We start from the raw sequence: 16,882 nt of genomic DNA, 5'->3' as shown, positions 1-16,882 counted from the left end.
GGGGGGGGGGGCAGGGATATTTGGGTCAAAATCTGTTCTGAGAACTGTGTATAGGAGAAGAGGCAATTAGGTTCAGCCTTTGATCGCTCAGTTTTGCCCCTCTTCAAATGAGGAGCGCTTTGCTCCCAGGCACAATCTGAAGTTGAATTAGCCTCTATAAAGGGCTTTGGGGCTCTTACACTTGAGATGCTGTAGAGAGGCAGAGAGGCACCTCCTTTATCACACAGATGAGAGCTAAGGCTGGAGTTTAGCTCAGTAAATATGCAAAGAGCATCATGCAGCCTCTAATGACAGCCACTAGCAATGGCCTTTCCTCTCCAATATGACAGATGACTAGCAGAAAACTTGCCCTGTGGGTAACACACACTGCAAACAGGCCCAGCAGGGACACAGATTTCAGCTTGTTCACTGCACACAGAACAAATACAAACACTGAGCAGCAGAACAAGTTTTTCAAGCCTTCCCTCTCCTCCCTGCAGCCTGGAGACACTTCTTCCATTTGGCTGACACACAGCACATTCCATTTCTAACACCAACCTGGTCATTTCATTAAATGCAAAATAAAGACTATTGGGAGCATTTTTCTTCTCAGACTAACAGGAGAGTTTGGAGGTGCCCAAAGTGTCACAGAGTATGAATGGCTGAAGCATGCTGGCAGCAGTGCAAATGCCTTTTCACAGTACAAGGAAAGCTCGTCAGAGCAGGAATCACAATATTCTCTGGTTGTAGCTGGTCTGACTCACAAAATGGCCTGACCCAAGACCCAAGACCCAGCACACACCTTCCCAAATCTTTTTCCTAACACAAGGCGTAGCTCTTGACTTTTCTCCAGCATAAGTATAGAGATTTGTTTAAAACAATCTGAGTTCCCTACCAGACAAGACACACTTCTCCCTTGGTGACAGAATAATCAACGTAAGACACGTTACTCACGCTGTTAATACATTGCTGGATGGTGTGCAGATACCATGACAAGGAACATGGAATGAGATCATGTGCAGGGTGGAATGAGTGTGGCCAGCTTGGCTTAACTAAAACCAGATACATGTGTTCAAGGCCAAACACGCTCATTGCGTGCACAGAGCTCCCACCAAGAGCTAGCTTTCAAACCATGATATAAAAAAGTTAAATAATTCTAAATCAATTTAAACATTCTTCCTCCCCCTAAAGCCCCCAGATAAATTGTCTCTGCTGCTAACTTGTCTCATGCTTGATCTCAAACACACTGGAATCACCTTTAAATGGATTTTGAACCAATTCCATTTGCTGTTTGTCTTTGCAAAGTCCGATTATTAGCAAAATTCAATGCAGATTGACTCTTTCTCTGCACTTCTGTCATCGCTCTGGGAGAAGTGCAAATGAATGAACCTATATATCCACCCACAAAAGGAAAGAGAGTATTATATTTTCAGTAGACAAGAGCATTACCATGGAATGTACAGGCAACATCATTCCAGAAAAGGCTGCTAGTATGCTAAAGGTTTGTAATTCGAAATGGTCTTGCCAAACTGGAAATAGGATCAGAAATAAATGGGATGGTATTCAGTATGATCAAATGCAAAATGCAGCACTTAAGCAGAGATAATCAGCTACCCAAATACAGGATGGGGAATTAGTCCATTCAATTAAAATTACAGCTGTCCTACAGAAAGAGGCCTGAGGATTGCTGGAGGTCACCAGATGATCGTAAATCAACAATGCTGTCCTGTTATGAAAAGGTTGCACCAATCCAGGGTCATATGAGGCTGGTTAAGGACCAGAGCAGGAGCCTAGAGGCACTGCAGTATCTCTGTCCCTGGAAACTTGACTGGACATGGTCTTGTGCTAACTTGGAAGTTAGCCCTGCTTCAAGCAGGAGGTTGGATTAGATAATTCCCAGAGGTCCCTTCTAACCTAAATGTTGTATGATTCTATGATTTTTAGACGGCAACATTTTTCACAGGCTGCTAAAAGGAGAGAAGAAACAATCTGTTCTTCATGAAAGTTCTGGATAAGACAAGAAATCATGGGTTCAGACTCCTAAGGTATTCAGGTTAGACATTATCTACATAGTGAAGCACTGTAAACCAATCAGACTTCCTAGAGAGACTACGGCATCTCCACCATTCGAGTTCTTTAAGAACAGGAAGGTGACGTAGGTAGTCTCTTGGGATCCCATCCAGCATTTACGATTTTTATGAGAGTAAGTTATCTGTATCCATAATTGCCCTTTTATAGAATGTCCTGACTGTGACCAAAATACAGCAGCTGTGGCTGTCAGAGATGCTTTTGCCTCTCTGTGTCTATTGTGGTGAACAGGGTAGTTTCCCAGAACATTGCAATCCACTCTCAGGGGATAGCTCCTGAGGCTGTTCCAACTTTTAAGCATCATTCTTAATGGCAGCTGTCTGGGGAGAGCCACACTGCTAAAGGATTTACGTTGGTAAGCAGGCCGGATACAAAGTCAATACTCCCTAAAAATACAGAAAATTTTCAATTAATTCTCCCCCTTAATTAATTTATAAAAATATTATTTATACATTACTTTCTCATAACAAAGTGATTATGCTGACCTGCTTATTACTGCATAGGCTCCAGAGAGGGAGTCAGAAAACAACCACAACAACAAAACCAGGTGGGAAGAGCAATGTCTACATTTTCCTTCCGAATATATTTAGGAGCATTTGCTATGATGCAAGTAAATCCCCAGGGCATCTCTGTGGCCTAGAGCAGGGAGTAGCTGCCATGAATCTGTTCTGCAGCTATTCCCAACCCATTGCTAGCAAGCAGTATGTTAATATTCCCAGATTCAAACTACAGCTGAGATGGAAAGAAAAGTAAAGTATTGCCAAAGAGCATGTTGCTTTCTTATTACTGTTAACTTTGGATCACTGAAGGTTGGGAAACTGCCAGTTTAAGGTGTTCATAATGCATTTCTCTATCTGGTATCTATTCCTAAGAGAGGTGATAGGGGGGCAGAACCATTCCTGGGACTCAAATAACAACAACAGGCTGAACTCCATTCGATTACGAAAAGCATTCACCAGCCAGTGAAAGGTACCCAGTAACTTATTGGGATTTTACCAGGGCAATCCTCATACTGTCCCACTATGAGGGGGGAGTGTTCATGTTCATAAGTAGACAAAAGCAAGACTCAATCGACCTTACTAAATCTCTGACTCCCTCTCTTATCCCTTTCCCCCTCATAATTAAATTCAACATTATATAGCTCCACTGGACTTTTTCAGATCTTAACCCAAAGGTCTGCCAGAACAATGTTTTCATCAGAGCACTGGGACTGTGCTTGTGGAAGTCTTGAAGAAACCAGGCTCCACAGGCTGAAAACACCTGCTGTTTTGAAGTGGAAATGCATTATTACATAGTCTGGAGACTTTGTTTTCAAGATAGAAAATAAACTAATGAGCAATATCCAGTGTTTGCTGGCTGCAAACAGGAATGAATACCATGATTTCTGCCACCAGAATGCTTTCTGGCAACACCAAACACCACTTCAGGTGTTTCACTCACCTGCTATTTCCATTACCTGCCTAGGCTCTCAATGTTCATTTCACAAGCATTATGAGGATGGGTGAGGAGCTGACTGAGAGTTTATGGGTCAGGATTAAAGGGAGGGCAGGGACAGGAGATGTTATAGTGGGGGTCTGCTACAGGCCACCCACCCAGGAAGACCAAGTGGGTGAAGCCTTCTATAGACAGATAGGAGCAGCCTCACGTTGACAAGTCCTTGTCCTCATGGGGGATTTCAATCACCCCGACAGCTGTTGGAGGGACCACACAGCAGGGCATAAGCAATTCAGGAGGTTCCTGGAGTATGCTGATGATAACTTCCTTCTCCAAGTGATAGAGGATCCAAAGAGGAGAGGTGCTACGCTGGACTCTGTTCTCACCAACAAGGAGGGGCTGGTGGGGAATGTGAAGCTCAAGGGCAGCCTTGGCTGCAGTGACCATGAAGTGGTGGAGTTCAAGATCCTTATGGCATTGAGGAGGATGCATGGCAAGCTCGCTATCCTGGACTTCAGGAGAGCACTTTGGCCTCTTCAGGGATCTGCTTGGCAGAGTAGCATGGGATAAAGCCCTGGAGGGAAATATTCAAAGTTAATATTTAAAGATCACTACCTCCAAGCTCAGGAGCGATGTAGCTCAACAAAGAGGAATTCAGGTAAAAATGCCAGGAGGCCTGCATGGATGAACAAGGAGCTCCTGGACAAGCTCAAACATAAAAAGGAAGCCTACAGAGGGTGGAAGCAAGGGCAGGTAGCCTGGGAGGAATACAGAGAAACTGTCTGAGCAGTCAGGGGTCAGGTTAGGAAGGCCAAAGCCCTGATACAATTAAATCTGTTCAGGGATGTCAGGGCAACAAGAAATCTTCTGTAGGTATGTTGGTGATAAAAGGAAGACTACGGAAAATGTGGGCCTTCTCTGGAAGGAAACAGGAGACCTGGTTACCCAGGATATGGAGAAGGCTGAGGTACTCAGCAACCTTTTTGCCTCAGTCTTTACTGGCAACTGCTCCAGCCACATTGCCCAAGAAGCAGAAAACACAGTTAGGGACTGGGAAGATGAAGAATCATCCACTGTAGGAGAAGATCAGGTTTGAGACTATCTAAGGAACCTGAAGGTGCACAAGTCCATGGGACCTGATGAGATGCATCCACAGGTCCTGAGGGAACTGGTGGGTGAAGTGGCTAAGCCACTATCCACCACATTTGAGAATTCGTAGCAGTCCACTGAAGTTCTCACTGACTGGAAAAGGGGACACATAACCCCCATTTTAAAAAGGGAAAAAAGGAAGGCCCAGGGAACTACAGACCAGTCAGTCTCACCTCTGTGCCCAGCAAGGTCATGGGGTGGATCCCCACGGAAACTATGCCTGGGCATATAGAAAATAAGGAGGTGATTGCCGACAGCCAACATGGCTTCGCTAAGGGCAAACTGTGCCTGACAAATTTGGTGGCATTCTACAGTATTGTTGGATAAGGGAAGGACAACTGATGTCATTTACCTGGACTTGTGCAAAACATTTAACAGTGTCCCACACAACATTCTGGTGTCTAAATTGGAAAGACATGGATTTGATGGATGGACTGCTCAGTGGATAAGGAATTGGCTGGATGGTTGCACTCAAAGAGTCTCAGTCAACGGCTTGATGTCCAAGGCGAGAGCAGTGATGAGTAGCATTCCTCAAGGGTTGGTACTGGGACCCGTGCTGTTTAACATCTTTGTCAGTGACATGGACAGTGGGATTGAGTGCACCCTCAGCAAGTTTCCCAACAACACTAAGCTGTGTGGTGCAGCTGACACGCTGGAGGGATGTGCCATCCAGAGGGACCTTGACAAGCTGGAGAGGTGGGCTGTGCAAACCTCATGGAGTTTAACAAGGGCAAGTGCAAGGTCCTGTGCGTGGGTCAAGGCAATCCCAAGCACAAACACAGGCTAGGTGAAAAGTGGATTGAGAGCAACCCTGTGGAAAAGGACTTGGAAGTATCAGTGGATGAAAAACTGACTGTGAGCCAGCGATGTGCACTCACATCCTGAAAGTCAAGCATATCCTGGGCTGCATCAAAAGATACGTGGCTAGCAGGTCAAGGGAGGTGATTTTCCCCCTCAACTCTGCTCTTGTGAGACGCCACCTGGAGTATGTTGTCCAGCTCTGGGGTCCCCAGTATAAGAAGGACATGGACCTGCTCAAATGGGTCCAGAGGAGGCCACAAAATGATCAGGGGCCTGGAACACCTCCCTTACAAGGACAGGTTGAGAGAGTTGGGGTTGTTCAGCCTGGAGAAGAGACAGCTCCGGGAAGATGTTATAGTGGCCTTCCAGTACTTAAAGGGGGCTACAGGAAAGCAGAGGGGGACTTTTTACAAGGGCATGTAGTGTTAGGGCAATGAGTAACAGCTTTAAACTAAAAGAGGGCAGATTCAGATTAGATATAAGGAAGAAATTCTTCACTGTGAGGGTGGTGAGACACTGAACAGGTTGCACAGAGAGGCTGTGGCTGCCCCCTCCCTGGCAGGGTTCAAGGCCAGGTTGGACGGGGCTTTGAGCAACCTGGGCTAGTGGAAGGTGTCCCTGCCCAGGGCAGGGGGTTGGAGCTGGATGATCTTTAAGGTCCCTTCCAACTCAAATTATTCTGTGATTCTATAATTCTGTATTTATAAAAATAATGCATAACCACTTGGTCTGCACTCCAGAGCTATCATTTTTTTTCCCCCTCTGAACCTATCCAACTTAAACTTTGTTTTTCCTGGCTGACAGGACGCTGTCAGTAAATGACCGCTACTGTCCAACTCACAGTCCACATAGTTTGATCATCTTCACCTTTTTAATGGGCGTTACTACCCATACCCATCTTAAGGACTATGACAAGATCTTAACGAAACATTGTACTTGGAAGACAAAGTATGGGAGCCTCCTGACATAGTTTCTAAGGAAGATAAAGTCTTATGCAACATACTGACTTGCCTATATGCTGAGTATCATGTGGAGAACATTGAGAGCCCCTTCTCTTTTTATAACAGATTTGCTGCATAAATAGGACAGCTAATAAAGATCAGGTGCTTACCAATAGTAATCACAGGTTTTCAGTTTTGTTCCATCCATCTGCAGATCCCAGAGCTTCCAGCACACAGTGGAAAAGATTAAAACAGCTGCTGAAATCTGGCTGCAGACTTCAGCTGGCATATTTAAGGGTGCTCAAGAGAGCCGTGCACTTCTCCTATGTTTTAGTCCAGTGAGCACTGGGCACCTGACAGTCATAGTCATTTAGATGCCTTTCAAAACTCTCAACTTGATTTCCCTTTGTTAGAAGCCAGATTTTTAACCCTGTCAGCTAAAATAATTCCCCTATCTCAAAAACTGCTCAATATCCATTCTCACGTTTAATGCTCTCAATGTATTAGGGCCTTTGATTTTTTTATCTAAATAGGATCAAGGTTCTTTCAAAAATCTGTCACAATTGTGGGTACCGAGCTCATATGAACATCTGCTTGAGGAGGTCTGTCCCATAACACATGAGCTGCAGTGTGTGGGCCGTGATGTTACCGAGACTGGATACTAGAGCAACTTAACCCTGTAAGAGTCATATCTTTGGTTAAACTAATCTACTAATAATTTTGGCTTTCTAGTGACCACCCTTGATAAATAATCATGTGCAATAGTGGTAGGACTGGGACCTCAGTTTTGGTCCTTTATTTTAACTGAAAAATCTTGTATATAAAGTGGTGTGGTTTTTTGGGTTTTTCTGCTCATGGATGTAGCTTGTGTAGAACATTCCCACTTTATTTTTTCCTGTATTTGTTCACCCATTTCAGAAAAAAGGTAGAGATATACTTTTATCTGGTGGAATTACACAGCTTTTTGCATATTACAAGAGCAAAAGCCCATATTAAAGATGCAGTGGGGAACCTGGAACAGTACACTAAACGTGTATTCTCTTGACCTTGCAATCTAATGGCAAGACATAATGCACTGAGCTCTCCTGGATTCCTCCCTCTGTCTTCTCTCAGAAAGACAAAGTTTCTGTCTTTGGATGTTCCCCAGGCAGATGTCAGACTAACGCCTCTCCCTTGACACTGATACTGGAAACCCTGGTATTCCATCAGTGGCACATCCACTAAAAGATGGGTCTTATCAAGACAAGCTTTGCAAGAGCTAAATCCTTCTGCGTTTTATTTCAGTAACTGGTTTTTACTAATGCAAATGTTCCACCAAATGTAGAGATAGAGCACTGCAAATACCAAACATGGCTTCAGCAAGGTAGTCTCAATGCTAAAATGACAGCCCTCCCCACATCATGTTCTCTGTTCCAAAGTGCAGTCATATGCATTTCCACATTTTCTTGCCACCAGCCAAGGCTGCAGGAGAGCTATTCTGTCCCCCAGGGCCACCAAGGTCTTGCCCAACAGGGATGTTTGAATCCATCATGCTAAAACAAAGGAACAAAGCACCTATTGCTGCCTGGGCACACGGCAATTAAAGATCAACAATAATGTTAGGGAAGGATGTAAGCATATCCATCACTTCTGAATGGTATAAAATACATGTATGTACACAGCCATTTGTTATGTTCCCATGGTGATGGGAACAATACTGCACTGACCAGAAACCTTCCCCTTGGGCTCAATGTCTTTTTGCCAACTACGCTCTCAGAGCCCAGCCTCTGTGCTGCAGCTCATCCCTGCCTCTCAGGTGACCGACATCAGTTGATGATCCGTGGGGTTCTTTGCATTCAAGTATCTCATGGAAGATTTTAAAACTTTTATGTTTTCAAGAGAACAATATTACATTTTGATCTTTACAAGCCCATGAAAACATAAGGGATGCTACAACGTCCAAAAATAGGTCAAAAAGCAGCCTGGCAGATTTTGCATGCAAATCCATAAGGCCTGTGTTTGCGGATGAGTTCAGAAAACCACTGTTCAGGGAAGTAAAAGTTAGATCCAAGCCACATGGAGAACAACAGTTCAGACTTTCATGTGGATCAGAAGTTCACTGGAGCATTGCTGTCTGCTGTGTCCAGAATGGCAGCGGGGCACCAGCACATCTATAACCCTCCTGCAGTCATACACACATTCCAGCTAAGCAGGAGAAACATGAAAGCTCCAGACACCACAGAAACTTTTGATTCAGCAGCTCTCACAGCCCAAGCCCAAGATGTCTGAAAGCAAAGACCACGCAGCAAACTTACAGGGTATCCTTCCTGACCCGACAGGTAAAGTTCAGCAGTTATTCAGCACTTCATCCTGCAAAATCCTGAGGGCTTGGACAGCATGCAGTGAACTTCTAACTGAACTGAAGTGAGAGTCTCTAATGGAGCTCTATCTCTCAACCTGAGAAATACTAGACCCACAAAGCACCCAGACAGATGCTTAGATGAAGAAGAAGAAGTAAAAGGAGAAGCCTGGATTTAGGAGCTGAACCATATGAAAAATAAAGAGTTAGAGATTTCATCTTCGTTAAGAAAAACAAAACAAAAAGCCCTCTGAAAGATCACAGGTATTAATTACCCTGACCAAAAATGTTTCTGTTCATAAACAGCACCTTTTCCAGATCCATCTCAAAAAGGCCGTTTGACTCAGAGTATTTGGGAGACCACAGCAAAAGCAGTTCTGTAAGCAAAAGGAAAATCACTGCCTAACCCAGCACCTCCAAGCTCTGTGCTTCTCCAGGAGGGACATGTATAAATAGGGTGGTAGATGCATACAGGAAACCAATACTTTCACTTTTCTTGGCCAGCACTGCTCTGAATTTCTATGGGACACTGCTGGATGGAAAGGCATCTGACAAAGAAGGAAAAGGAAGAGTTTAGTCTGCTATGTCACTCTCACAGTAGCCAGAATAACTAACTCATGCCAGTGTTAGTTCAAAGAATAGGCAGATTTTATCTGTCCTGACAGACAAGCTGCAATTCAAAGAGGCTGGAATATGATCCCATATCCTGTATATTCACTGTAGGCAGGCAAAGGCGTTATGAGATAAGGAAGATCTATACATCACTTACTACAAACGTCTCACTGCAGCCAGGGATAGTTTATTATTATAGTGATGATAATCATTTCCGCTCTTGTGGAGGAGAGTGTGGAGAGGACGAGTCATTTGCAAGCTCTGTGGCTGTCACTTAGCGGAGGTCTGTTTGCTTTACCAGTCCTTACCCAGACGCTGGTTGATACCTCAGTACGCAGGCTAATGCTCACTGATTTACCTGTGGCAAGTGTCACCTGTGATGAGATCTTTAGTGGGATGGTACAAAGGTGCCAGGAGCAGGTATTAACTCTGACATTGCTGACACTGACCACAAGGGACAAGCATTTGACTGCATCCAACTGTCCGTGACCATGCAGTTTTCCAAGGCACAAGTAATAAAGCAACTTGTCCTCTCTAACACAACAGCTTCTCTTTGTGCTAATTCACCTTTAAAATAGTGAATATAAAACAGGACGTGGAGAGCCCTGTGCAGTGCTAGAAATCAAGCCCATAAGTTACAGATGCTGTAATACTCTTGTGCAGCTCTTAGAACTTAACATCAGTAATGTGTACTTCACTTGCAATGAAAGAAAAAACATGCATGACAGGCAGGTTTATGGAGAGGCATCAATTAACACAGTGGATTTTCTTCCAAGAGGCACTGAATATTAACTCTTTTCTTTCCCCCCTAGTGTCTAACACCATAAAATGCCACGTACCCTGCAGTACATAGTGACTCCAGGCAGTTAAGTGCCACGAAACACAGCCCTGTTAGATCTCAATGAGCTTTATGAAGCCATTTTCCATACAAGTGGGAAGTATTTACAAAATAATAAAAAACCCCTCATGGATGATAAAACTCTGGGGCACTTTTAATTGAATACATGTTAAAGGAAGAGATTCACTACATGCATTTCTGTGCAACAATGTTTTACATGTACCAGGCTTCTCTTGTGCTGTGTTTAACTCAGCAATTTCCCTATCATTGGAATGAACCAAGGTGGAGAAGGATCAAGTTCCCAAATGTGTAACATACTACCCACCACCTCTGAGCTCAGTGATGAGGGTGTGCGATTACTACTCCAAAGGACTATCTTCTTTTAAACAGGAGAAGTTTATAAATTCAGAGCTGGAGAACCAAGATCCCAGATTCTTTTTCCTGTGAGATAATCTTCTACAAATTGTACCTACTGCCTGCGCCATGGACAGTGAGTATAACAACTGTACATACCAATTATCATTTAAATATTTTGTATGCTTGCTGGAATAATTTTATGTGCAAAGGGACTATATAACTCTGCCCAGACTGGCGAGGTTTTTTAGAAGGGACAGATACTCTGCCATGGGATGCTGGAGTCCGGGGACAGTAAGACGAATCACAAGCTAAGAAAATTGTTTACATAGGAATGGACAAAAGCCTGGGAAGAGAGGGGGTAAGATGAGATCAGCTCCCTACAGATTCTTAGGAGGATCAGGCCAGACAAGTGCTGCAGCAAAGACCAGACAAAAGAAGAGAAAGTCTCCCTTGGAGATAATATGGAGACAGGAACTGTATCAGCAAGATGTGAGGAATCCTGGGGTGTGGAGGAATAATCCTGGTTAGAAAGGAGAGAGTGGACTTCAAGGCTCAGATACGGCCTGTGAATCACTAGCAGTCCATGGAGCACCATCCACTTGCCTGGAATGGAGCTAAGGTCAAAGAAAACCAAACAGAGCAGCATGATGAACGGCACAGAAGGACGTAAAGTAATTTCCCCTGACTGCTCTGTGTCACTTTGAGCAGGACACTATTTCATTCACCCATGAAACTGCAACTCTTTCCAGTTGGTTCCTCAGGACAAGGGCTCTGCTGCCAACATGGACATCACTACCAGGGCTGCTAGGATTGATCTAAGAGTCCTACTGGGCACAACTTTGAGCAAGCCTGCCTGTAATGAGATTGACTGCAGTTTACCTCCACACACTGTCACTGAGGCCACTTCAAATCAAATTTCACTGTTGACTTAAAGAGCCTTTTGCCAGCACCTTTTGTCCCACAGTACTCTGCTGTACTAACTCCCAACTTGGTCCTTTGCCAACTGCTGTTGTCAGAAATCCCAAGAAACCAAGGATTCATCGTTGTTCTGTTTGCAAGTCCCTGGTCAGCTCTTTCTTCCTTGTGCTCCCAGTTTTGAGCCCATTGACCAATTTCAATAAAGTCTGAAAGAAGGATGGAAACCTCAGCAACAACTGCTTTCTAAACATTTTTCAACAGGCAGCTATGCAGGAGCCCCAACTCATATGCTCACAGTAAAGGAGGCAGGAGAGCTTAGTCCGCACACCCCGCATTTATCCAGCATGGATGTAAATACAGACTTGCCCACACTGCTGGCTCTTGGGTTGTTTTTTCCAGGCCTAATCTGGCTCTTGGCCAGCATTAGGAGACATCCAGAGAGCTGCAATATTGTGCAGCTGTTCTGGTGGGGCTGGAGTTACTGAAGTGCATGGATAGAAAAGACACAGATAAGTTGGCAACTCAGCCTCATTAGTATGACTGTTGATGGACCATGTTATTTCATCACTCAAAAGAAACTTCAGTATTACTGGACAGGATGAAATTCAAAAAAAAAAAAAAAAAAAAAAAGATTTTTTACATGCTGGTGATTCACTCTGAGACAAAAGAAAATGAGAGAAATCTCCCCAAATACTAAATATATAAACTTATTGCTGTGATAGCTCCTCCAGACATGAGTCATACATTTTAAAACCTTATGGGGTCAATCAGTTTAACTTCATAAATGAATTACACCACCAAAACCAGACCAAAACCAGACCAATGTATCCAGGCTGGCTCATTTCAAGCTTTCAGAGCTGTCAATAAAACTGTGTGTGAGCCGAAATGCTTACCAGCAAAAACTGAAAGCAGTAAATCAAATTTAATAGGCTGGTTTTGTCGACTGTACAAGAATGATGCCTGAAAAAAAACCAACCCAAGCCTGAACTAATGGAATTCCTAAAGGATATGCAAAGACTGTTTCATTTCTACATGCCTAATGATCTGGGTTTCTGTTTGGTTGTCTTTATGGGCATAACCCACAGAATTTCTGAATTAAAAGCAGCACTTTACATATAAAATATTTAGAAGGGCTTCCAATCCTGACAAAAAGATCTATTGCCTCCCTCAATAGCTGGTTCCTGTAGTTAATTACCCTCACTTATGTTTAATTTAAATTTGTGTCCCTTCATTCCCCAGCAGCTTGATATTTTTATGCTGTTATCTGCTACATTACAGTGCCCTCCTCTTCAATTTATCTTCCCTCCATGTTGGTCAAGCTGCCTTTTAACCTATCCTTTGCAGCAAATTTACATCCCATCTCCCACTACAGATGACTGTGGCCTCTCACCATGTTATAGTGGTGCTTGGGTTTAATTTATTTCCCCTTTGCTGGAATGACATTAAGAAAAATAGTGTTACCAGCCTCATCTTTATTTTCTGCTTTTTTTATTTCTCCTACAGCAAATATATTGCTGGTATATAATGCCATGGAAACAGAAGTCAGAATTCTTTACTATCAAACCAACTCCAAACTGCCCTCCTCTCTTACAGCATTCTGTAAGACCATCAGCCTTGGGTAGAGATGGTCTCCCCTGATATTTAGATTAGGAAATAAATGTTGTGTCCCCAACATCATGAAATAACTGCAGTCAGCAAATGTCAGCTTCTGTGGTAAAGCCACAAGACAGGAGAGACCTGGGCTTGGTCCTGCTCTGGGTTAGGACCAAATAACTAATCTCAAGGTGTGAAATGTAGTAGCCAGTGATCAATACCATGAGCCATCTTGTTCTCTGAGTCAAAAATAAATCTTCACTAAGTGCAAGAGTAGCATTGCTGCTCTCCGTCTTTGCCATCCCCCAAACAAAACAGAAAGGCTGGAGAAGATGCAAAACCAGCAACTTTAATCTCATTTTATAGTTGTCTGTAGTGCTGATGTTCCCTTAACACTGCATAACGTTGCTTTGATTAATCTAATAATGACATGCCCCCAGAAACAGAAAGACATCTGCTATTTAAGACAGATTTGGTACAATTATGCCTTTTGCAGTATTTGTGTCTCATTTCTTTCAAGGATATGAAACTTCGCTTTTTGTATTAAAACTAGAAAAAGATAACTATAAACATGTCTTCTCCTGTGATATAAAGCTCAAACTACAAAAGACAGATCACACAAAATTACTCTTGTTTGCATTCTGAAGATGGAGCTTGTCATTAGAAAGATGACATTTTCTAATATTATGATGACAGATATTATAGAAAGTACCATAATCTGTTCCACTGCAGTGCAAACAGTGCACAGCACCTCCCTAATAACACTGCAAAAGCTAGGGTTGGGAGTTCATTATTTTCTTTGCCTTATGTCAGGATATTGGTGATCCATATAATTACTGCAGTTGCAGAGATGTGCAGTGTTGGGACAGTGTCAGTGCTCTTCTCTGGGCAGTTGCACTGTACTGATACTGCGACTACACTGCTCCTAGCATTTTATACTGGAAGCACAGGTCTGAAAAGCTCTATTCGTATTTTAATACCTGTTAAATATTATAGGCAAGCCCCAATTTCATAGCTTTTAACTGGAAGATAGCAGCTCACTGCCCAAGGCGACATGGATAAAGCTGTACATGCAGCAGGGTCCTACCCTTTCCCTGAGAGAGGCAAGATCAGCAAGTCCCATTCTTTTCACTTAGATCTCACTTAAGAACGATAGCCCATTTTCAGCTTCTCTTCCAGTGACCTAAGCCAGAAAAGTCTCTTATATAGTCAGAAGCAGGTACTGAGTAGTTTTACAACTCAGCAGATTTAATTTCACAAATCCAAATGCAGATTCATCTAAAATAAGCACTGGGAGTGTACTGGTTTGGACTGAAGCTGTGAGCAGGTAGGGAGGACATACGCAGGGTATGCGCAGCAGGAGGTTTGCCCAGGACACACGAGGCCTGCGTTCAAGTCATGCTCTGTTGAATGGTGCATGAGGACACGATTCTGACCCTTTGGTGAGACACATCCTCGCTGCGCTGTTTCAGGACCCATTGCAAGGAGGCTATTTGCCCTGTGCAAAACTGCCAGAATTAGGGATCTCATATAAAAGGAAGCACTGGTCGATGAGTTAGTTTTACCAGCAGCTCAGTGACCTGAGGATGTTTTCCTTCTAATGTATACAGGAGCATTTAATCTCCTACTTTAATGGGATCTGTTTGACTTCACCTACCATTATCACAATGACATGTTGGTGGAGAGCAGAGCTAGTCATGGATTATGTACAAATACGCACAGCAAATGTAATCAGGCTGAATTATCAGGGATTGAGTGTTGGGCTCCTGGAAATAAATTGCAGTATTACATTTGTCATCTGTGAGCCTTAAACAGCCACAAAACACTCACAGCACAGACCTATGGTCAACTTTAAGCAAATCATATAGGGCAACTCATACTGTGATTAGGTGAACTAGACCCTGCAGACAGATGTGTGTGTTCACCAAAATTCATCTTCACAGCCTGTCTATAAATCCTAAAAAAGGAGATGTTGGTTGGCTTTTGGGTTTGGCCTTTTTTTCTATTGGGTAATAGGGGCATTTCTGAGTGAGGATTTGTAGCAAAAAGGAATAAAAAAGTATACACAAGAAAGGAGCATTTTAAAATCATCTCCGGTTAGAGGAATACCAGAAATTACATTATGTCCTCAGAATCCATCATTTACTTTCTGACACTGACACCAGCAGAACCATGATATGGTCCAAATTTATGGCCAAACACATCCTACACTTGTATCCAATACACACACACACACACAAAAGTAAATTTGATTCTGAGCAAATGCTATTTCAAGGCTTTTCCCTCCACACCTTCAAAACATGATTTTCAGCATTTAAACTAAGTACTTCAGTTAACAGAACTTAAAAACAGAGCAAATATATCAAGAGAAAGAGGACAGCTCTTCAGAGATTCATCAACCTGTAGGAGCTACACTACCTCAAACAGGGTTGGAGGACAAGGAAACCCCTCTCCTGTTGAGCTGATCAGTGCCATGCTCTGTGCACCGCTGGGATCGTAAGGCATAGGGCTTCCTCACTGCTTGCTAGCCTGCCTCTCACATAGAAGCCTGAGGAAAGCAAGGGGATGGCTCTTTTTGAGAACTGGTCATGCCAGATAGCTAACAGACAGAAAAGTGCATCAGACCTCATTTTTCCTGCTGGCTATGCCCTACATTAGCTCAGCTCAAAGCACCTCTTCTCCCCCTGACTTGCTTCCCCTAGGTCAGCGGTGACTCATCTGTAAATTAATGCAGGTCTCTGAGACTTCATTATATGAAAAGGGCTTTGAGACCATCAAGTGAAGGAGTGCAAAGAGGTAAGTCTTTTAACTCATATCCATGTGCTACATATGTGCCTTTGTATTTATTTATTTTTCCTTTTATAAAATCAAAATTTGTACCTGAGCCTAGAGCAGGGAGGGAGCCATTCATTCCCTCGTCTTCCCCTGTGATGTTCCCCCCCCGCTCCCCCCTTGCTTTCTTGTGCATAAGGTTTGGAAAACTGGAGTCCAACATACCCAACAATCGAATCTGCATGACTGCGCCATGTAAAACGAAGAACATCCAGAGGGGCTGGGAACAGTCCACGCAGACCTGCATGCCAGTGCCAGCACCATTGTGACTCAAGTGCAGCTCACCATCTGAATTCACCATAAATCCCAGGATGTCTCCACTCTGGAGGGGCACCACGACTCGGCAGATGGCCCAGAACTCCTTTCGGTCAACCAAGGACTCGGGATTATAGGGGAGGTCGCTGGGGCGCAGGGTGCTGGGGTCACAGGACGTCACCCCATAGGACAGTGTCCCTGTGCGCACGGCGTTGGACTTGTTGATTTTGACAAAAATGGTTTCGTTGATCCGAAGGGGTCTGCTGGTGAAAACCAAAGTCCTCTCCTCCCGGGCATGCTCCAGACGGGCCACAGTTTGGTCATCAAGGATTTTGACATGGGGTCCCCGGAGGTGGTGGAAGCGGAGGTCACTCTCCAGCTGGGAGGGGAGGAGGTGGGAGTGCTGGGAGTTGAGGGAGTTCTGTGGGATGGGACACGTGGTGGCTGTCACGTGGAAGGTCTCCTCCTGCAGGTTGAGGTCGCACAGGCTGACCGAGAGGCGTGTGTCCTCTGTCTCCCGCCGCAGTGAGGGCCGGCGGATGGCGGTGAACGAGCGGGGACGCAGGCAGTCAGGAGGAATGATTTCACTGTCTGTGGGGAGAAAAAAAATAAAAAAGGGGTCTCCTCAGAGAAAATTAAAATATCTAGGAGTTCGGAAATTGCTGTTGCTTTGATTTATAGTTTAAAAGGGAAAATTGGAGACCTGCTGCCATTAATAAATTTTCCCCTTTAAAATATGGAAGCAGA

General features: G+C 43.9%; 1 protein-coding gene across 4 annotated transcripts in view; it reads right to left on the bottom strand.

Moving 5' to 3' along the window:
* The window catches only part of NEURL1 (neuralized E3 ubiquitin protein ligase 1), a 100,141-nt gene that overhangs the window by 5,673 nt on the left and 77,586 nt on the right, over nt 1–16,882 (bottom strand). For all 4 annotated transcript variants that reach the window (XM_026851605.1, XM_026851600.1, XM_026851603.1 and 1 more), the window contains exon 4: nt 16,046–16,726. In XM_026851605.1, the coding sequence (XP_026707406.1) occupies nt 16,046–16,726 (681 nt within the window). The remainder of the gene's footprint in view (nt 1–16,045; nt 16,727–16,882) is intronic.

Source organism: Athene cunicularia, assembly GCF_003259725.1.
Source record: "Athene cunicularia isolate RWA chromosome 6 unlocalized genomic scaffold, athCun1 chr6_part1, whole genome shotgun sequence".
Taxonomy (NCBI): domain Eukaryota; kingdom Metazoa; phylum Chordata; class Aves; order Strigiformes; family Strigidae; genus Athene; species Athene cunicularia.
Note: the sequence above shows the minus strand (reverse complement) of the source record. Positions and strands in the feature narration are given on the sequence as shown.